Source organism: Podarcis vaucheri (genome assembly GCF_965113315.1).
Source record: "Podarcis vaucheri genome assembly, chromosome: Z".
Classification (NCBI taxonomy): domain Eukaryota; kingdom Metazoa; phylum Chordata; class Lepidosauria; order Squamata; family Lacertidae; genus Podarcis; species Podarcis vaucheri.
The window spans coordinates 34,783,292-34,806,391 of NC_138758.1; the positions used below are offsets into that span (position 1 = coordinate 34,783,292).

Here is a 23,100-nt window from a genome sequence, read left to right on the forward strand (position 1 = left end):
CGGACCTCCGGAACGAATTAAGTACTTAACCTGAGGTACCACTGTACTTTTCTCCAAGCCCCTCTCTCTTTACACCTCACCCCCACTTTCCTATTCCCCATTTCTCACCCCACACTTCTCCCAACTCTATACCCGGCCCTGAGCGACTACCAGTCAAGCTGACTACCAGAAGATACAGAGTTAGCTGTTTACGTATGAGAACCACTTTACCAATAGGCGAAGCCCACATTTAAAAAAGCATAAGACTTCTGGGTCAGTCCAGTGGCCCATCTAGTAGAGTCTCCTGTTCTTACAGTGGCCAACCAGATGTCCATCATGGGAAACCAGCAAGCTGGAATCAAGGAATAAGAGCCTTTCCCCCTCCTGTGATTTCCAGAAACTGGGATTCAGAAGCATCACTACCTTTGGCTGTGGAGTCAAAACATAGTCCATGGGTAGGCAAACTAAGGCCTGGGGGCCGGATCCGGCCCAATCGCCTTCTAAATCCAGCCCGCGGATGGTCCTGGAATCAGCATGGTTTTACATGAGTAGAATGTGTCCTTTTATTTAAAATGCATCTCTGGGTTATTTGTGGGGCATAGGAATTTGTTCATCCCCCCCAAAAAATAGTCTGGCCCCCACAAGGTCTGAGGGACAGTGGACCAGCCCCCTGCTGAAAAATTAGCTGACCCCTGACATAGCCATCCTGGCTAGCAGCCATCAAAAGCCCTCATCTCAATGAATTTGTCTAATCCTCTTTTAAAGCTATCTAGGTTGGTGACTGGGACGTGGGTGGCGCTGTGGGTTAAACCACAGAGCCTAGGACTTGCTGATATCAGAAGGTTGGCGGTTCGAATCCCTGCGACGGGGTGAGCTCCCGTTGCTCGGTCCCTGCTCCTGCCCACCTAGCAGTTTGAAAGCACGCCAAAGTGAAAGTAGATAAATAGGTACCACTCCGGCGGAAAGGTAAACGGCGTTTCTGTGCCCTGCTCTGGTTTGCCAGAAGTGGCTTAGTCATGCTGGCCACATGACGCGGAAGCTGTACGCCGGCTCCCTCAGCCAGTAAAGCGAGATGAGCGCCGCAACCCCAGAGTCGGCCAGGACTGGACCTAATGATCAGGGGTCCCTTTACCTTTACCTAGATTGGTGACTGGTCACTGCCTCCTGCAGGAGCAAGTTCCATAGTAACTATATGCTTCATGAAGAAAGTCTTTTTTCTTTTTCTTTTTCCAATCTTAAATTCAGTTTGGAACCCTTCAGTTAGAGGAATACTACAGTTCCCAGGATTCATTGGAAGGGAAGCTGCATGTTTTTTAAATGTATTGTGTGTACCCAGCCTCAGTTAGGAAGCGAAATGTATGCAGGAGACCTATTGAGTAGGAAGAACTTTTATCAGCTGTACTGCTATTGGGATTTGTTCCTCCTTTCACATTCTTGTGAGCAGGAGAGGAGGTTCCTTTGCATTCAATCCTCTACATTCCAAGATTACTAAATCATAATTGGGTAGGATATGCTCTCAGCCGTCTCTGCCTCTTCCTTGAGCCTGCAGCTAAGTTAAGTTACCTAAAGATGCTCCCTGGTTCATGCCCAGCATTCCCCATGCCCCATGGGGTAAAAATGGTGAATAAAAGCAGGATTGTGCCCAAATACCAGTTCAAGCTCTGCTAAACAGCGCATAGCAGGCCTTTCTCAGGGGTTAACCTATGCATGAAGCCCCCTGGGCCAGTCACTGCCTCTCAGCCTAACCTCACAGGGTTGTTGTGAGGATTAAGTGAAGAGGGGGAGAACTGGCTCCAAAGGTCATGTAGTAAGCTTCATGGGCAAAGGCGCACATGGGAGGCATCGCATGACATGTCTCATGATGTCATGTGACAAGTCCACCCCAGTGGGACATATGAAGGGGAAAAGGAAGGGAAGTGTGGAGTCAGCATCGTGTTTGTCCTTCTTCTTGCCATGCCAGGTGCCGTGCGAGGAGGAGGTTGGGTGATCCTTGCCCTCACCTGTCCTGGCTGGGGACACCTGGTGGTGACAGGGGGTATCAGCCCCCTCAATACTGGGGGGCTGGGCCCCCATTGCAAAATATTGAGGGAGCCCCTAGCACCCCCTATACCTGGTCCCTGGTGTTCATGGGGGTTGTGGGGATCTGAACCCTGGTCTCACAGGTCCTATTCTGTACTACTGGCTAGGGTGATTGTGGTGCAATAATACGCGGACTCCGGCTACCGCAGAGAAAACAATTTGCAAATCATGTTTTTCTTAGGATAAGGAACACTTGGAGCATATCCACACTGGTGGGATTTAATTTCTTACTTATCAGATTGAGATATACAAGTCTCTCTTCCCACACCAAACAGTGATGATTTCATGATATGTTTTGCTGCTTTTATTTTTCTATGTTATCTGCTATTTGTGAAACACAACCTTTGTACTGCTGCTATGTTTTGTAACTATGATTGTTTGTGCTTTTGATTTTCCATTAATACAAAAAGCCAAAACGAAAACAAAAAAAACCCACAACCACTTACGACAGTCACTATAACTGATGGCAGAAAATGCCTAGGAAATCCCCTGCAAAGCATTGTGATGATCAGATATGTATAAATAAAGGCTTTGTTATCAGTTGACTTCAGGAGTTGTACTCCACAGTCCTGTGTCGTATCCTCCCCCCCCCCCAGCAAATTGTGGAAGAAGCTGGTCTGTGGGGATGGATCTGACAGGCTAGGATAATAACATATCATAACTGAGCAGCACCACAGCTTTCCATGCAAACAGTACAAACTGGGTTGCGGAGGGTTTTGGAATAATGTTCTGAAGCTGGAAAGACAACATGACATTCCCCTTGGGAACTCTGTAGAAAAACAAAAATCGTTTACACTGCAATCCTTACTTTCTGTTTTGCTCTTATTGTTATTTTTTCCCCTTGACATGCACAATGTTGGGTACTTGGAGTGTCGTGTTTGACTTATTTGCGACATGCACAGGGTGCTTTTAACAGCTACAGAAATGAGGAATTGTGTGTGTTCAGCTTTCTTTTGGTTGAATGATGTTTTGCCCTTCACTATCCATATATGTTAAAGGCTTGCCTGGGAAATCCAAGCCCATCAGACCCAATAAAAGCTCCGATATCAAAGCTTGTTGTCTGGTTGGTCCAAGTGGCTTAACTCTTCCACACAGCTGAACTGTAGACTCTGCCGCAGGATGCAGTGATGGCTGCCAAATTGGAGGGCTCAAATCGGGGTTTATTCTTATTCTCCAGTCCTCGTTTAAAGACATCCAAGTTAGTGGTCATCACTGCCTCCTAGAGGAGCGAGTTCCATGGTTTAACTCTGTGCTGCATGTTCTGTCTGTCCTGAATCTTCCAATATTCATTGGATAACCTGGAGTTATAGTGTTACAAGAAAGAAGGGGAGGATGATAGGAGTCCCTGTCCAAAATGCAACCTGGTGTTCTCCAGATGCTTTTGGGTTCCCATCAGCCCGTGCCAGCACACCCAATGCTCAGGGATGATGGGAGTTTGAATCCAGCAACATCTGGAGGGTACCAACTTGGGTACCTTTGATCTTCTTCATGAAATGTTTTCTGAGCTGACCAAATTTACCATCTTCAACCCAACAGTTTGGAACTGGAGCTGTTTCAGCAGAGCCTTGCTTGGAGCCATCTAGGTTTGACAGAGCTACCTGCTCTCTTTTCACCATTAACATAATTAGGGATTCTCATTAATTGTGGTTCCTGCTTTGCAGGGGTTTGGACTTGATGACCCTTGGGGATCCCTTCCGACTCTGCAATTTTCTGTGATCCCAATATCATGCCTTGTGCCTCTGTTTGTGCCAGAGCCACAGTGTCGCCAAAAAAAGAACTTGCAATTTTCCAATGGCCTGTTAACATCCCAATAATGGATTTCAGGAAGGGTTACACTGCATGAATTGAAGCTGGAATCCCTATTCTGAGTGTGTCTTCTTCCATTTCTTTATTGTGGAAGGGTTTGAGGGGCAAACTCTCTGAAGCAGCTAGCATTTAAAAAAGGTTGCACGTGCTGCAATTCATTCAAGGTGCTTCCTCTGATTATTTTCATTCATTATTTGGCTTGTGTGAACGCATTGCTTGCTGGATCTTGGCAAATTGCAGCGCTGTCAATCAAAGTAACAAAAGTTGCTTCTTGGTGTTCTCCTCATAAAATAGTGGTACTTTCCACCTGCTCCAGATGGTGAAATGGACCTGTGCAAAAAACCTCTCCTTGACATCCCCTGGCAGTTCACACACTGAATCATGCAGAGCTCTCAGCCGCTAGCGACTCTAAGCCTTTAAATCGTCCTTTCCCCAAGGCTGCCTGTGCCTCTTCTGGAGTTTTAACCTGGTTTCCCCATTGCAGTCAACACCCTTTTAGCAAAGTTGACATTCTCCCCAGAGGGACAAACACTCTCTGCCTTCTGAGCTGCTTCCCTGCTCAAAAAGGCAGGAAGGACTTTAAGAGAGCGAACCTGGATATGCAAGGAAGGAGGGGTTTGCCTTACCCTGCTCCACTGAAATGACAAAATATTTGGGTCACAGGGATATATACTGGATGAGGAACTCAGAGGCGGCCTTATACAATGGTACCTCAGGTTACATACGCTTCAGGTTACATACGCTTCAGGTTACAGACTCCGCTAACCCAGAAATAGTGCTTCAGGTTAAGAACTTTGCTTCAGGATGAGAACAGAAATCGTGCTCCGGCGGCGCGGCAGCAGGGGGAGGCACCATTAGCTAAAGTGGTGCTTCAGGTTAAGAACAGTTTCAGGTTAAGAACGGACCTCCAGAACGAATTAAGTACTTAACCCAAGGTACCACTGTACTGAGTCAAACCATTGGTTCATCTAATTCAGTACTGTCTACACTGTCTACATTGACTGGGATTTTAGTCAGGAATCTATTCCATCCCTACCTGGAGATACCAGTGGGGACTGAACCTGGGACCTTCTGCTTGCAATATAGACTCTTTACTGTTGAGCTATAGCCCTTCTCCAGCTTGATACCACCAATCTCAGAGACAGCACTAGAAGGCTGAGCTATGAAAAAGTTTGGAATCGCTAGCTGCAATGATCATGGTTTCATTTTACTGTGAGAGGTGCTCAGGTGCAGCGTCTGGCTGTGAGAACAGGATGCTGGACTAGGTGAGACCCCTTTGGCCTGATCCAGCAGCCAGGCTCTACTCTTATGGTGGTTTATTGCGATAGTAGAACTTCCATATCCAGGGGACTTCTACCTCTAAATGTTAGATGACGGCAACAGCAACTTGAGAGTTGCTTTGTGTTTGGGTCCTTGCTTGCAGGCTTCTATCTGGTACACCTGGTTGGCCACTGTGAGGGCAGGATGCTAGACTAGGTGGGCCTCCTTTTGGCTGATCCAAGCTCTTGGATGAGAAACTATGAGAAAAGGTTGTAACAGCTAGTGCTGAATGTTTTCCCCCACTGTGTCCTTTTTCACTATGATATTCCCTTTTGTGCACGCTTTACGTTAGCATATGCATTTTTGCATTTACCATGTGGAAGGATAATAAAATTATAAGGAAATTAAAGAATGAAAGAATATTGAAATGTGTGAGAGAAAGGCTGAGCAGGTGAAGGTTGGAATGTGAAGACTGTGTTTCCAAAAGAACCATGGGAGAAGGACAGAACAACATGTACACAGGAACTATTGCTTTACCTGTTGAGGACAAAGGAAGGAGGCAAAGATAAGAAATTTGTTATTCCTCTTGATTAAACCAGTAAAAGCTAGTAGAACGAAGTGCTGCCATATATAGACACAACTGCCCCTTTACTTCCATTTGCTTGTAAGTGTATAAATGCTTGTGGGGTTTTTTTCTTCTTCATTTTTGGTGTCTTACCCCACAACTATAGCATTTAACTATAGGTAAATAATCCTTAGGTCGCTGGTTCGTTTCCGGCTCGAAGGAGATGTGTTGACGGGGACGCGGGTGGCGCTGTGGGTAAAAGCCTCAGCGCCTAGGGCTTGCCGATCGAAAGGTCGGCGGTTCGAATCCCCGCGGCGGGGTGCGCTCCCGCTGCTCGGTCCCAGCGCCTGCCAACCTAGCAGTTCGAAAGCACCCCCGGGTGCAAGTAGATAAATAGGTACCGCTTACCAGCGGGAAGGTAAACGGCGTTCCGTGTGCTGCGCTGGCTCGCCAGATGCAGCTTTGTCACGCTGGCCACGTGACCCGGAAGTGTCTCCGGACAGCGCTGGCCCCCGGCCTCTTGAGTGAGATGGGCGCACAAACCCCAGAGTCTGTCAAGACTGGCCCGTTCGGGCAGGGGTACCTTTACCTTTACCTTATAGGTAAATAAATGTCCTGTTTTGCTGACCTCTGGAGTAGTCTGGGTTTTACTGACCGTCCAGGCTGAACCCACAGGGTGGGTGTTGAACCCCAGCAGTTACTGCACTGCAAAATTTGGAGGAGGGCAGGTTTTGAAAGCTGGTTGCATTTCAGCTTGCATATTATTTTGGAAAGTGTGAATTTGGTAGGTACACCTTTAAATGCAAACTGAATCAAATGTTTCCCCTAGTTCTGATCACAAAGGACATGTGTTTGTGTGTGTGTATTTTAAACCTGCTGTTTTCCAAGCTGCTGAAAGCTGGATAATAAATAGGAACATGCCAAGGTTAACTTCTGATTGTTATCTTTGCAGCATATATACTCATTTTCTTTTCCCCCCATGACCAAAGTAACATAGACAAACACACAATTTCCACCACCTTTCCCCATCTCAAGCTTTCTTCTTATTCCCTCTTTTAACCACCTTGAATTATATCCTCCTGCACTTAGAATACTATGTGAATGTTGAGGAAACTCCCACGCCTAAGGGGGAAAATAGATCTATAATATTTCCTGCTTACACATGAGACCCTTGATCAAGAGAGATTAAGAGTCATGTGGATATAAGCTGCTTTCTGGGAAGAAGGCCTTGAATAGCTGTGTATTTCCTACTGATGGAAGGAGGGGGCATGTGTGTGTGTTTCCCATCTGCTTTAGTAAATCCAGTCAAAAGCAGGGATGTAGGAAGCTGTCCTGCACAGAATCAGACCACGGGTCAACCTAGCTCAGTGCTGTCTACTTGGCGATTGAACCCAGAACTTTTTGCTTGCAGGGAACATGCTCTACCACTGAACTACGGCCCTTCCCTTAAAAAATGAAGTAAGCTTCTAGTCTTCAGGAATCAGATTGGTTGATTTAATTAGGGGTACAGTTGTACCTTGAGTTACAAACACCTCAGGTTACAAACACTTCGGTTTACAGATTCCGCTAACCAAGAAGTAGTACCCTGGTCTCATGAGACAGAGCGTTCCACCAGGCTGGAGCCAGTGTTGAGAAAGCCCTGGCTCTGGTTGACGCTAATCTAACTTCCTTAGGGCCCAGGACCTCTAGGGTGTTGCTATATATGGACCTTAAGGTCCTCCATGGGGCATACCAGGAGAGGTGGTCCCGTAGGTACGAGGGTCCTAGGCCGTGAAGGGCTTTTTAGGTCAAAAGCAGCACCTTAAATCTGACCCTGTACTCCACCGGGAGCCACTGCAGCTAGAAAAGCACTGGGTGAATATGCTCCCCTGGCAGAGACCCTGTGAGGAGCCTCGCTGCTGCATTCTGCACCCGCTGGAGTTTCTGGGACAGCTTCAAGGGCAGCCCCACGTAGAGCGAATTACAGTAGTCAAGCCTGGAGGTTACCGTCGCATGGATCACTGTGGCCAGGTCGGGGCGGGAAAGGTAAGGGACCAACTGCTTGATGTGGCGAAGGTGAAAAAAGAAAAGAAAGAAAGTGGTAAATGACTTCAGGATAGACCAGATAAATCAAGGGAGTGAGCCAAGCTGCAAATTGTCATATTTAAGAACATAAGAAGAGCCCTGTTGGATCAAGGCCAGTGGCCCATCTAGTCTGGCATCCCGTTCTCACAGACGCCAACAAGATGCCTGTGGGAAACCCACAATCAAAATCTGAGCATGGCAGCAACCTTCACATATTGCAGCTTCCAGCAACTGGCATTCAGAAGCACTTCTGCCTCCAGCTGTGGAGGTAGAGCAAAGCCATCATGACTGGTAGCCATCAATAGCCCTCTCCTCCTTAAATTTGTCTAATTTCCTTTTAAAGTTGTTTAGATTTGTGGCATTCACTGCTTCCTGGAGAAGGGAGTTCCATTGCCAAACTACACGCTGTGTGAAGAAGGACTGTTTAAAATCTTTCCTGAATCTTTCAGCAGTGATGTGATAAAAACCATAAAGCTTTTTCTGTAGTGTTTTTTCTTTTTCTTTTGGATAAGAGAGATTTTCTCCCCCCCCCCGCCATAGGAAGTAATGCTTTCATCTGGAAAATGCATTTGCGGCAATCAGAGCCTGTTAAGGGGCTCTAACCTTATTATCTTGAGAGGTGTAATCGCTTGTCCCTGTAGCAGCTCAGCAAGTCTAACATGGCCTGACGTGGACTCTCTGAACTGTGGCTAAAAGGTCAGTGGGCCGTCTGTCTTAAGCGTTTACCCCGAGGACTTTCCGCGTGGATATGCATTAGTCAAAGTTGGGAACGGACTGACTTCGGATTGCTTTTTCTTCTGGGTGTGTGAATATTTGTTGCCAAATTGGAGAAGAGGGGATGATTATTAAACCACCTCGAGAATTGTAGCTGTGGGAATGGGGTGGGGTGGGGGTCTCCTAACAACTCTCACCCATAATTCTTTGAGAGAAGATATGGCTGTATAAAGTGGCACATAGTTCTTTAAATGTATGGTTGTCAATGTGGCCTTACCCATGAATTTCAGCGGGTCTACTCTGTGTAGGACTGATGTTGATCATAACCCCAAGTCTCTTACACACACATGCTGGGCAACTATAATAGTCACATGGAGCAAAGGCAAGCTCAGGACCACAGACAGTTCCCATTGGGCCTTGATGGATGAGCCCCAGGAAATGTTGTCTCAACAAAGGGCCAGAGTCATCTAAAGCCAGGTTGAGGAACCTGTGCTGCTCCAGATGTTGCAAAACTCCAACTCCCATCATCCCTGACCATTTTTTATGTTGTTCAGCAGTGGAATGGTCTACCTTAGAAGGCAGTGGGCTCTTCTTCATTGGAAGCTTTTAAGCAGAGTTTGAATGGCTATCTGCCGGGAATTGTTGAGCTGTGATTCCTGCATCGCAAGGGGTTGGACTAGATGACCCTTGGGTCCCTTCCAGCTCTGCAGTTCTATGATTCATTGGAGGTTTGTAAATAGAAGCTACATAGAGTCATCTGTCAGAGATGCTTCAGCTGTGAATCCTGCATTGCAGGAGGCTGAATTAGACAACCTTGGAGTCCCTTTCAACTCTACGATTCTGGAGAGTCCTCAACAGTGGCAGCTACTCCATTTTTAGAAACAAAAACAAAACATAACAAAAAAACACACCAAAGATATATTAAACATTGTTGTTTTGATACCATGCAAAGCTTCAGGAAATTCAGCTATTACTCCTTTGAGAGTTGTAAGTGACCAAGGTTAATGAGTTTTCCATTTAGTTGACTATTACCCCTACAGGCCTCTGCATGTGCTTTCAAGGGACACCCGGGAGGTGTGGTTACAGGTACGATAGATGTGGTCCCTAGCATAAAAATACCTTAACAGCTTCCGCTATTGTACAGTGTGTGACTGGCAGCCAAGACTGGATTTTCCCTGCTGGACATCCGCTTTGCCCTTCGATGTGCAGAGGTCAAAGGAGGTCCTGTGTGAATGTGTGTTCCCAACACTGTGGGGGCTGTGAGTAGCCTGCAGGACAGGGATGGGGAACCTCTAGAATGAGGTTCAAATGCACCTCCTGTGCCTCTCCAGCTACCTCAGAGACAGGTAGAGCGTTCTTCCTGATCCAGCAATGCTCTTCTTATGTTCTGCCTCCACAGTCAGAGATCCCATGCTTCTGGGCTTCTGATTTGGGGCATTTGGTTGGCCACTGTTAGGACAGGAGGCTGGACTAGGCAGGCTACTGGCCTGATCCAGCAGCCTAGGCCTCTTCCTATGAGTGCCTATTGTGATAGCAGAACCTCCATGCCCAGGAGCAGTCTGCATCTGAGAACCAGACAATGGTGGGGACAGCAGCTGGAGATAATAATAATAATAATAATAATAATATATTTATTTATACCCCACCCATCTGGCTGGGTTTCCCCAGCCACTATGGGCGGCTTCCAACAAAACACTAAAATACAATAACCTATTAAACATTAAAAGCTTCCCTAAACAGGGCTGCCTTCAGATGTCTTCTAAAAGTTTGGTAGTTATTTTTCTCTTTGACATCTGATGGGAGGGTGTTTCACAGGGCGGGTGCCACTACTGAGAAGGCCCTCTGCCTGGTTCCCTGTAACTTGGCCTCTCGCAGTGAGGGAACCGCCAGAAGGCCCTCGGCGCTGGACCTCAGTGTCCTGGCAGAACGATGGAGGTGGAGACGCTCCTTCAGGTATACAGGACCGAGGCCGTTTAGGGCTTTAAAGGTCAGCACCAACACTTTGAACTGTGCTCGGAAACTTACTGGGAGCCAGTGTAGGTCTTTCAAGACCGGTGTTATATGGTCTTGGCGGCCACTCCCTGTCACCAGTCTAGCTGCCGCATTCTGGATTAGTTGTAGTTTCCGGGTCACCTTCAAAGGTAGCCCCACATAGAGTGCATTGCAGTAGTCCAAGCGAGAGATAACTAGAGCATGCACCACTCTGGTGAGAGACTTGCTATTGCACTCATGTCCTGCTTACAGGCTTGCCCCCGTGGCATGTGGTTTGCCGCCATGAGAACAAGATGCTGTGCTAGATGGGCTACAGGCCTGACCTGGCAGAGTCAGTCTTGTGTTCTCATCTCCCTCACGGCACATGGGTTGGGGAATGGCCCATTACTGGGGGGATCCATTGTAAACCTGGTAAAATCCTGTTGTCTTCTGTCTGTCTTGGACCAAAAAAAAAGAAAGAGGAAAAAAAAGGAAAGGGATAAGAGATAGATGGTGCTGCGTTAGCCTTGCGGTCCCCCATGGTTTTCCAAACACGTGTTACGGGGTAACAGGGGCGGTTAAGATTATGTGTTCAGCGATGACATGAAGTGGCCATGAATAATTGATCTGCTGTAAGTGGGTTGTCGTGTTTCAGGCGCCATATGCGGGCTGACATGGTATTTGTGGGGCAGGGTGCAGTGAGAGTGGGTAGGTGCTGCTCAGCTAAATAATTGATCTTTTTCAAAGCAGGCTGTAATTGTGGGCGGGGTGTGTGCAGTGATCTAGTGACACCCTGCTTTTTCCTGTGCTTGGAGCAGATCCCCTGTGTGGAGAAGGTTGCAGCTTTGGGGGCCTATTATTATTGTTAATTTATTTAACAGTAGAGCAGTATAAATAATAATTATAAAAACAGTTCAAATAACTCACAGTCATCAAAATGCGACATGACAGAAGTTTATAAAGTTATGCATGATATGGAGAAAGTGGGATAGAGGAATCTCCCCCCCCCCACCTGTAATGCTAGAATTTTCTGACGGTAATTGCTGTTTGCCAGTGGAACTGTCTCCCTCGGAAGGTGGTGGGCCCTCCTTCATTGGAGACTTATAAGCAGAGGTTGGATGGCCATCTGTCATGGATGCTTTAGCTGAGATTCCTGCATTGCAGGGGGTTGGACTCTATGACCCCCTTGGGGTCCCTTCCAGCTTTACAAATCTGCAGTTCTGACTCCACGAAAGGTGGTGATGGTGTTCTGCCAGGAGTGAAGACAGGCTGGTAAAGTTCGGATGCTTCTCTTAGGCTGACACTGGGATCATCTGCCCGACGTCTCCACTGAGCTCAGCGCTAAGGGGACCTGATGGTTAGGTGGAAAACTGTAGGTGGTGGCTTGGCCTCCTTCTGGGATTTCATGCTGGGAAGCACACGCCTGCGTCAGGGTGTCACATCCAATCTCACAGGGCTGAGTGTGCATTAGGGCATGCGATGCTTCTCCTACACAGCCTTCCCCCCCCCCCCATCGCCACATCCTAAGACCTGATAGGCTAGGTGCGGGCAGGAAAAAAACCCTCACCCCTGGGTTCTACCACCCTGCTAACTTTTAATTAAAAACAGTTTAAGACAATTTGCAAACATAAAAACAAATTGAGTCCTAAAAAATATAAATCTACATTTCAAGGTTTCAAAAGCCAGGGTGGAGAGGAACCCATTCCTAACCGTATCTACTCAGAAGTAGAAGGCAGCAATGGCCACGAACCTAGATAACTCTAAAAGAGGATTAGACAAATTCATGGAAGAGACAGTCATCAATGGCTACACTCTGCCTCAGTGGTCAGAGCCAGTAAGATTTTTGGATACCAGCTGCTGGAAGCCACGTCTGCTTGTGGGTTTCCCAGAAGAGACATCTGGTTAACCACTGTGAGAATAAGATACTGGACTAGATGGGCCACTAGCCTGATCCAGCAAGCAGACTCTTCTTATGTTCCGCTGCTGCTGCTGCTGCTCCTCCTTCTCCTCCTCCTCCTCCTCCTCTCACTTGCCCATCACCCTAAGGTCCATGGGCTGTTTGCACCATTAAAACACAATATTAAAATCAGTTTGAAATAACTTACAATCACAAAAATAAGGTGGGTCCTAAAAATCTACACTTCACATCCTAAAAATCTACTCTTCAAGTGTCAAGAGTGAACGGGTGGGAGTAAGAAATCTAACAAATTGTAAAATTAAAAACGAGCAATAAAGAGCACCCGTTTTTGCCAGTGCTGCTTCTGAAGCTGCTTTGCACTTAGCTAAATGCTCTTTTCTCCTGCTGTCCTTCGACCAAATTTGCAGGGGTATGTGATGTGATAGGAAACCTTTCACAGTGTGTTGTCAGTCATTACTGACAGCAGTAATGTCTCCTGCCCAAAGCCATTTAGATGTCAGGGGCTCTTGGCCGCCTTGCCTGCTTTCCCAAGCAGCTTTCCTCAGGCCCCACACGCCGTCCTCACCCTCCTGGCTTTGCATGTGCAGATGGTTCTGGGATTAAACCTAATGCTATCTCCACTCTGCAAGGAGGGTGCCTCGAGTCTGCTGTTTCTGCTGATGTTTATTCTCCTGAATCCATCTTTCCTTTGGAAGGGCCTGTTAGGGTTGTTTAGAGGGGGGAAAAAACCATAATCATGTTAGAGAAAGTTGAAATTCTTTAATTAGGAATATAGAAACTGCCTTAGAAGCATAGGATACTGCCTTCTACTGAATCAGACCACTGGTCCACTTGGGTCAGTATTGCCTACACTGACAGGCAGCAGTGCTCTATGGTTTCAGATTGGAGTATTTCCAAATACTACCTGGCAATGCTGGGTATTGAACCTGGAACTTGCCAAGCAGATGCTTTGCCACTGAGCTAAGACCCTTTCCCAGTTAAAAATGCTGCGGCTGCGAGGATAGCCGTGTGGGGTACTATTATATTTCTGCCCTGAGCCATATTATTAACTGCTGGGAGAATGGGGAAACTGGGTTGACCCAATGCAGGTACAACTAGAGATGCAACTAGACCAGCCTCCTGTAACCCAGTGCCTTCTTGGTGCATTGAGCTACAACGAGCTCCCACCAGTCTCAGCCAGCACAGCTCTGTATGGCCCAGCCTAAGCAGATCCCAGATTTTGCTCTTATGTCCCAAACCAGAGCTGCCTTATCACTTAATACAAGGATGGTATCCTCTTGTACTATACTTACTGTTCATGGTGGCAGAATCAAGCTGCTGAGATCTGTTGCCTGCCCCCATACCCACAATCAGGTTAACACACATGCCCTCCTCTTCAAAGAGTTGTTAGAGTCACAGAATCATAGAATTGTAGTGTTGAAAGGTGTCCCCAAGGGCCATCCAGTCCAATCACCTGCAATGCAGGAATCTCTACTAGAGAACCACCTACAGATGACCACAAAACCTATGCTTAGAAACCTCCAAGGAAGGAGAGTCCACCACCTTCCGTGGCAGTTGGTTCCACTGTTGAACAGCTCTTGCCGCCAGAAAGTTATTCCTGATGCTTCGTCACAGTCTCCTTTCTTGTCTATTGAATCAATTGGTTCGGGATCTGCCCTCTGGAGCAGCAGAAAAAAGCTTTCCCATATCTGTGCAAAAGGGATCAGTTTCTTAGTTATTCATTTGTTTGTAGTGCTTGGGGAGAAAAAAAGAGGTGGGTTATATTTTTGCTTTTTTATTTTGGTTTCCTAATAACCTTTCAGTTACACCAAACGGCTGCTGAACTGTTATTTCAGTGTCATGGGGCCTCTGAGCGTAGGGCTGAATTGAGGCGTATGAATAAGTCATGGTTCCTTTACCTTCCAACTTTTATCCTTTCCTGAGGACTGCTGTGCGCTGAGCTGTCAGCTGACCCGTTTCTTCCTCCAGCTGGATTGAACCACTGCCAACTAAGAGGTCTTAGATGCCCTCCTGATCCCCTGCTGGTGGCCTGAAATATTAATTGGGTGTGATCTATGCCACACTATTCCACATTTTCAGTCTTGTTGGAGCTAGTGGAGGGGAGAAAAAAAAAATTCCAGGGAATTTTTTCATCCAAGGATGAAATTTGCCTTTATTGCATAGGAACATGGAAGGCTCCTTTACACTGTGCCAGATTGTTGGGTTCTATCTAGCTCAGTATTGTCTACCCTGACTGGCAGCTGCTCTCCAGGGTTTCAGGCAGGAGACTCTTTCCCAGCCGTGGCTGGATTTGCTCTTGGGGGTTGAACTCAGGACCTTCTGCATGCAAAGCAGATGCTTCACCACTGAGGTGCAACCTTTCCTTTGGCAAGATTCTAGTCCTCACGGTTTGGGTTAATTTAAACAGGCACACAGGATGCTGACTGAGTCAGGTCATTGGTACTGCACACACTGACTGACAGTGCCTCTCCATGGTCTCATGCAGGGAGTCTTTCCCAAACCCATTAGGGGTTGAACCTGCTTCCTTCTGCACTAATTCATGGCATTGAAAATGTTAGGTCCTTGACAATAACAGTGTGATAGTTTAATACTTTTAAACAGCAATAATAAATACCATAGTAAAGGTAAAGGTACCCCTGACTGTTAGGGCCAGTCGTGGCCGACTCTGGGGTTGCGACGCTCATCTCGCTTTATTGGTCGAGGGAGCCGGTGTACAGCTTCTGGGTCATGTGGCCAGCATGACTAAGCCACTTCTGGCAAACCAGAGCAGCACACGGAAACACCATTTACCTTCCCGCCAGAGCGGTACCTATTTATCTACTTGCACTTTGACGTGCTTTCGAACTGCTGGGGGGAGGGCAGGAGCTGGGACCGAGCAACGGGAGCTCACCCCGTCGTGGGGATTCAAACTGCCGACCTTTTGATCAGCAAGCCCTAGGCTCTGTGGTTTAGACCACAGCGCCACCTGTGTCCCTTAATAAATACCATACTGCCCCTAAAAACTAGGTAAGATTCTAGTCCTCGTAGTTTTGCATTTCCCCCGGCAATAGATGATCTTAGAGAACAATACTAAGGCAGGCTCTTTTTCTGGTCGCCAGTTATTACCTCATTATTCTCTTTCTCTGCTCCTCACCCCAGGGTAGGCTGAGCACTCCCCCCCCCCCGCATCAAATGCAGTTCTTTGATGAGACAGGTAGTAAAATGGTCCTACAAACAGGCTCTCCTCTGTTTTTAAAACAGTAAAGGACAGTATTGGACTGGTATTGGACTGCCTCACAGGCTGTTGTGAGAACTTCTAAGGTATTGTACCCAAATACCCTTTGAACACTGACTTGTCTTCCCAAGGGATGCAGGAAAAGGTCATAACCTTGGGGGGAAAGTGCAGAATCTGGGTTTCTTGGAACTTTTTGTTTGTTTATATGTTTATCTTCAAAACCAGATTTCTAGCTCTCAAGACTGCAATGGTAGATTTGGTAGTATGTGAGTGTGCCTGCCAGAATCTCTAAAGCTTGGTCGATGGTTGGATAAGATGTTCAACGTTTAGGGGATGATGAAGTGAGGTTGTTGTTGTTGCTGCTGCTGTTGATGATGATGTTCTTTTATTTATATCCACCGTTTTTCTAGACCAGGACTCAAGGTGCCTTACATAAGTTAAAACAGCACAGATAAAATACAGAAAGCTGAAAGATAATTGCTAAAAAGTAATCAAACTCTAATAGAATTAAAACAATATAAAAAACAAATCTATTAAAATATAGACAATAAAAAAACAGGTTTCAGTGAATTCCAGAACCTCTTGTTTCAGGTAACAGTAGCAGAAGCGATTATTCAGATTTGTCTTAAATTGAATTAATTTATGCAACAGCAGAATTCTGCTTTATGAGCCAGGATGCCTCCCTTGTGACCCTCACACAGCCACCGGAGGGTCGTCACCTTCTTCCTCCTCCGTGCCTGCCTGCAGCACGGGGTCAGTATGTGCGTGTGACTGTCTGTCATCATTTGGAACAGCCACGCCAAGTGTCAGGCATGCTCAGAGTCACAGGAGGGCAAGCTCATGGAAGGGCAAACCGAGGTTCCCCTTCCATAGGGCCTTGTATGTTTCTTCATGACAAATTTCTGCCTTGCATCTTTTGCCTCTGCTGAGAACTGGTTGTGCAAGCAGAAGATGTGGTTGACAGGGCTGCAAAACTGAATTGCTTAAAACACTTTTGCTTGAGTTGGAAGTGGGGGCTCATGGTTAAAGGCAGGAGACCTGTGCAAAAAAAGGTATGTACACCCACCCACCCATCCACCTGTCCTGGTTGATTCAAACTGAAGATGTTATGAAAAGTATTAAAATCAAGCAGGTAGGTGTGTGGGGTTTGGGGCCTTTTGCAGAACATAGGAAGAGCTGGATCAGGCCAGTAGCCCAGCATCCAGTACTCACAGTGGCCAACAGGATACCCCAATGGGAAGCCCAAAAACAGGAACTGAGTGCAACAGCATCATGCTCCCCACTTGTGATCACTGGCCTTTAGAGACTTGCTGCCTCCGGTGGTGGAGATGGAATATAATTAGAGCCCTGCTGGATTAGGCTGAAGGCTTCTCATGATCCAGCATCTTGTCCTCACAGTGGGCAACTGGATGCTCAATGGAAAACCTGCAAGCAGGACCTAGGCACAAGAGCAACAAAATTGATTTAAGTTTGGCTTCACTTTATTGGTTCAAGCAAGTATAAATTGGCTAGAGGTCTGCATGAAAACGAGAACCACTCCAAAATTCTCTTCCCAATCTCTCCCTTGCATCTTTCCCTCCTTCTCTCTTGCATAAAACCAGACCACCCCTCCTCCCCTCCTCTGTGATTCCACACAGGCCCCTCATTTAAAGGGGCAGGACTACTGTCATCACGCCTAAATTTCGAGCAGTTTGGTTGAGATGATGTGGGCTGTGGCTGTACTTTGTGGCTGTGTCTCCCTAAGAGACAGACACCAGGGAAAGTCTGAGCAAAAAGCAGATGGGCTTGCCTCTGGCCTGTTACCTCTCTCCTTCTTCATCTTTTTTTGTTTTGTTTTTGTAGGTCAGATCATTGTTTTCCTTCTCCTTTCTGCTTGCTTGGTAAATTTAACTCTGTCCAAGAATCGATCTCTTCTCTTTAATAAGCCTGTCAGAAGGTCTGACCCTTTAACAAATGCTGAGTGACAGCTATGTCCATGTGGTGATGGCACTCTCGGGATGTAACAGAAGGGATGGCTTTTCCCTTGTTATTTACAGGGAGTTGTGGAAAAGAACCCACAGTTCCCTGAAAGAAAGAAAGAGAGGAAGATTTACATCTCAAGCTATCCCTTGGATGTTATCTTCAAATATATACATACATAAATAGATCTATATATAATCTATCTGAATGGACAGGCCTGTGCAGCTCTTTTTAATCGCTTTCAACTGAACTGGCACTTATACAGGTGCAACATAATACCCATTCCTACACCCATAACTCAGTCCCTTCCAACTCTAAAATCCTGTGATTTAGCGTGGCAGTATCTACACATGGGAACTATCGGGCAGGCTTCTTTACTGTACTGTTTCCAGCATCTGCTAAAAGCATTTTGGTTTAGGCAAGACTACCTAGATATGTAGAATGCTGGTACATGTTTTAATCCTTTTTAAAAGTTTTTTTGCAGATTTTATTTTTAAAAAACATTTTGAAGAGTTTTTACTGCTTTTGCTGATAATTTTGTTTTATTCTCTTTGTAAACTGCTTTGAAGTTTTGTTAAAAACCATCATACATTGTATAAATTTTATGAAATAAAAGTAAATAAAACATCCAGTACAGTCATTCCTGCACGGATCATGTTCGCAACCAGAGCGTCCACTGTATCAGCTCTGTTCAGAGTAATTGTTAGCATCTGTCTGTCTTGAGAGACAATGGAGTGTGCCTCCAGGGGTGAGGTCAAACTCCTGCATTAGCAGCACTGAAGTGATTTCACGGGGTGGGGGCACATGCCTGGGCATTGTGTGTGGAGGTCCTGGGCTGCCCAGACAACAAGGCCCCCCTCCCTCAGCCACACTGATGTAGTGCAAAGGAAAGCAGAGCAATACATTTGGCACCAGCTTGGCTGCAGAAATACAAGGTGCCATCCAACCGTCTTAGGGATTCCAATCCAGATTTGTGTGGGTTTAATCCTTAGCCTTTTCCTGAAGATATTCCACAAGGCAGCGGAGGTTTAGGATTAGGATTTTCCTTCTCTGAGATGGGCTCCCTTTGCAGGCTGATGAGCCCCATCTGCCCCTCATTTCCCTCTACAGGACATGCAGAAGCTGCCTTCTTGACTATTGGTCTGGTCTGCTTTGTCCACTGGAGCCTGTCTTCACATGCAGGGGAAGTCTTTAATTTACTAAGGGTTTGAGACCCACCTGGTTTAGCTGGCCAGTCAAAGTCATTTCCCAGGGTGTGGCTGCTGTCATATGCTAACAACTTTTAGGAGCCACAGGTGAGAACTGCATGCAGGGTGGAAACCAAAGGTGGACACACTACCCCAGAAGAAACATGACGTGTCCTGTCCCCATCAGAGGAACTGCTCTCCCCTGACACTTCATACACCTTTATTCAGAGTAGACATCATCATCATCATCATCATCATCATCATCATCATTGTTTATATGCCGCCCATTTGACTGGCTTACCCCAGTCATTCTGGGAGGCTTCCAACAAATTAAAACACAGCAAGACATCACACATTAAAAACGTCCCCATACAGTGCTGCCTTCAGATGTCTTCAGTTTTTGCTTTAATGTGTGTGACTAATGCAGGTCCATCGGTTCTACTTAGAAAAGACCCATAGAAATGAATGAACCTACGTTAGTCATTTTGATGGTGGCTGCACTTGAGCAGGACTAATATTGGATGCAGCCCATTAACTCCAGTTAGGCACAGGAGTGGTAATGATGGGTCTAATGGTGAAGGCAGGCACAGGTGATCATTGAACAATTTCCCAGTCACAAAGACACAGAGGCCCTCTCACATTCCCCTTCCCCTATTGTCCAGGAAGGGGTCAATAAGGAGAACTCCTTTGCTTCCATGTCATCCCAAAGAGTCATAGAATTGTTGAGTTGGAAGGCATACCAAGGGAAATCTAGTCTAACCCAGCAGCGCATAGTTAAACTATGGAACTCACTCCCAGAGAAGTCATTGATGACCACCGACTTGGATGACTTTAAAAGAGGATTGGACAAATTCAAGAAAAAGGAGGAGCCTACCAATAGCTACTAGCCATAATGGCTAGGCTCTGCTTCCACAGCTGGAGCAATGTTTCTGAATGCTTGTTGTTGGAAACCACATAAGGGGAGAGTGCTGCTCTTGTGCTTGAATCCAGCTTGTGGCGAACCAGTTGGCCACTATGAGAATGAGATGCTGGACTAGATGGGCCCCCCTTTGGCCTGATCCAGCAGACACTTCTTATGTTCGTATGTCAACCCCGCTGCAATGAATTCCTGGTAGATGGCTATCAAAATAACTCCAATGAAGGAGAGCCCACCACCTTCCGAGGGAGCCCATTCCACTGTTGAACAACTTGCAGTCAGAAAGTTCTTCCCAGGGTTTAGTCAGAGTCTCCTTTCTTCCTTTGGATCTATTGGTTTGGGTCCTCCCCTCCGGAGCAGCAGAAAACAAGCCTGCTTCATCTTCCATGTGACACCCCGTCAGATATTTGAAGATGTCTTCTCCCCTCCATGCTAAATATACCCATTTCCTTCAACCATTCATCATAAGGCTTAGTTGTGGAAGACTCCATCCCTGTCCACAGCTCCTCTCAGCATGTGTGAGAATCATGCCATCCTTGCCTAGCAAAATACCCCCTTTCGCTATATTCAGATTTTTAGTTTCAATTTGGGACATTTTTATTTATTTATTTATTTATTTATTTATTCATTCATTCATTCATTCATTCATTCATTCATTCATTCAAAGCCTATTTTAAAAACGCCCTGCTCTTTTGCAGGAAAGAGCTCCCAGAGTGGCTTGCGAATCAATAAAAACAGCAACAGGGCTGCTTGCCCTCAGGCTTGCAGCCTTAACAAGACACAAAGGGAAGAAGAAGCAGCAGAGGAAAATAAGTGATCTACTAGTGAATAATCACTGTGGACTTCAAGTAGTGGGGGCGGGAGGGCGGGCGGTTATGCAATTGCATACTGTGTATGAATTACTAATGAAAAGGACAATGCAGCCATGTTTATTTATTGGTTGTGAGTTTGTAAAACGCTGTTACCATTATATGTACTGATTTATTTATTATTATTTTTAAAATGTGGTCTTTCTCATAAGGCAAAAAGAAAAGTTAATTAATGCTTCACTATGGCGGCTGCTTTGAAAGAGATGATCAGAAAGACAGTTTGAATTGCCCCTAGGTCCACTAAGCTTAGTTTTGCTGACACTGGCTGGCAGCAGTTCTGCAGAGTTTCAGGCAGGGAGATGCCGTTGGGAAATGAACCTGGGACATTCTGTCTGCAAAGCTCTACCACTGAGCAACTGCCCTCCCCTCCCCTCCCCTCCTAAGTTAATGAACTTACCTTCATTAACTTCAAAGGCTCTATTCTGAGTAAAACTTAGATGTAGTTCCTTGACGTAATCATTGTTTTTGTAGGTGAGCAACGGCTTTGCAATTATACCAAAATTAAATACATTCTTTTCTAACAGGTGGGGAAACAGATACTTAAATGCGACTCCCACCTGAGACTTTCTTGCATGACGATAACAGCCTTGTTACCTGACTCTAGAACTGCATCTGTCTCTAACACCCATCCTTGTCTCTCTTTCATTAGGTGATATCGGCAGTCTCCAGACTATCTCATCACAGCATCGCTCAAAACAAAGGAATTAGGTAAGGGGTTCCATTTTGCTTGAAGTTGCTGCATTTTCAAAATTGTTTCCTTAAATCTGCAGAACAGGTTTTCTTAAGTTTAATTGCTGACTTCTCTGTGAAGATGCGGATGGCGCTTTGGTCTAAACCACTGAGCCTTGGGCTTGCTGATGGGAAGGTTGGCAGTTCGAATCCCTGCGACGGAGTGAGCTCCCCTTGCTCGGTCCCTGCTCCTGCCAACCTAGCAGTTCAAAAGAACATCAAAGTGCCAGTAGATAAATAGCTACCGCTCTGGTGGGAAGGTAAACGGCGTTTCTGTGCCCTGCTCTGGTTCGCCAGAAGCAGCTTAGTCATGCTGGCCACATGACCCGGAAGCTGTACGCTGGCTCCCTAAGCCAATAAAGCGAGATGAGTGCTGCAACCCCAGAGCCAGTCACGACTGGATCTAATGGTCAGGGGTGCCTTTACCTGTGAAGATGGGGGAGGGGTTGCTTTGGTGTTGTGAAGCAGATTGGTGATTTTGGTGTAGGTGGGACGTGGGTGGTGCTGTGGTCTAAACCACTGAGCCTTTTGGGCTTGCCGATCAGAAGATCGGTGCTTTGAATCCCCACAACTGGGTGAGCTCCCATTGCTCAGATCCAGCTGTTGCCAACCTAGCAGTTCAAAAGCACACAAGTGCAAGTAGATAAATAGGTACCACTGTGGCGGGAAGGTAAACAGCGTTTCCATGTGCTCTGGCTTCCATCACGTGTTCCGTTGCACCAGAAGCAGTTTAGTCATGCTGGCCACATGACCCAGAAAACTGTCCGTGCACAAACACCAGCTCCCTTGGCCTGAAAGCGAGATGAGTGAGATGAACCCCATAGTCACATTTGACTGGACTTAACCATCCAGGACTCCTTTACCATTTACCTTTGTGTGTGTGTGTCAAAGTAATATAATCCCTCCACCAGAATTTCCCATGCTCTTGGAACCAGTTGGCGGGGAGAGTTGCTATTACACCCAAGTCCTGCTTCTGGGCTTCTTCGCATTGGGGCATCTGCTTGGCCACTGTGAGAACAGAATGCTGGACCAGATGGGCCTGATCCAGCAGGGCTTATATTATATTCTTCCTCCAGCAGGTACTGGAACCTCCAGATTTTTGCACCCCCTCACATCATTCTCATGGATGAGTAATCCCAGTTCCTCTTTCCTTGGCCAACAAATGCAACTTCCAGACATTTAAAAACCCTTTTCACACTTGATCCCTGGACAGCCAATTTTGGGGAGTGGAAAGTTTCTTTTGCAATCCCATGCAACAAAGATCTGGTCTTTGCAAACAATGCCTTTCATCCCAGGAACAAACACTCCCGCTGCCTTGTTGGATCAGCTGCCAGAAGGGTTGGACGAAAACCCACCCACCCTCCTCCTCTCCTCACTCTTCCCTGCATTGCCTGCCTGCCCTGCACAAACCCAAGTGTGGCCTCCATTTATTCTAAACTTGGATCTTCAAAGGCTGGCTATCATTGCTGAAATAAATAAGCAATGCTTGGAGTCAGCTCAAGGAAGCGGCACAGGGCACAAGTCACCTTTAAGAAACCCCCATCCATTTTGGACTCCCTATTCTCTCAGTATTTCTGATCATGGGATCTCATCCAATAGTTCATTGGTTCATTCAACTTTTTGAAACCAGCCTTCTTAAAGTCCAGTGTGCATGTTCGACTACACTTAGCTTCCCTCTGTACCATGAAACCCAGGAGGAACTGATCACTTTCTCCCAAGGTTCTCAGTACTTCCACTTTGTCAATCAGTTCCTCCCTGTTATTGAGGACCAGGTCCAATATAGATTATGGCCTTATTGCTTCTTCCACCTTCTGAAATTGTCAGCAAAGCTTTGGAGGAATTGGTTTGAGTTCCAACAGATATCTGGGTA

At 46.4% G+C, this 23,100-nt stretch overlaps 1 protein-coding gene across 3 annotated transcripts in view; it reads left to right on the plus strand.

Moving 5' to 3' along the window:
• VAV2 (vav guanine nucleotide exchange factor 2) overlaps positions 1-23,100 on the plus strand; it is a 155,586-nt gene that overhangs the window by 88,347 nt on the left and 44,139 nt on the right. For all 3 annotated transcript variants that reach the window (XM_082207911.1, XM_082207909.1, XM_082207910.1), the window contains exon 3: positions 21,151-21,209. In XM_082207911.1, the coding sequence (XP_082064037.1) occupies positions 21,151-21,209 (59 nt within the window). The remainder of the gene's footprint in view (positions 1-21,150; positions 21,210-23,100) is intronic.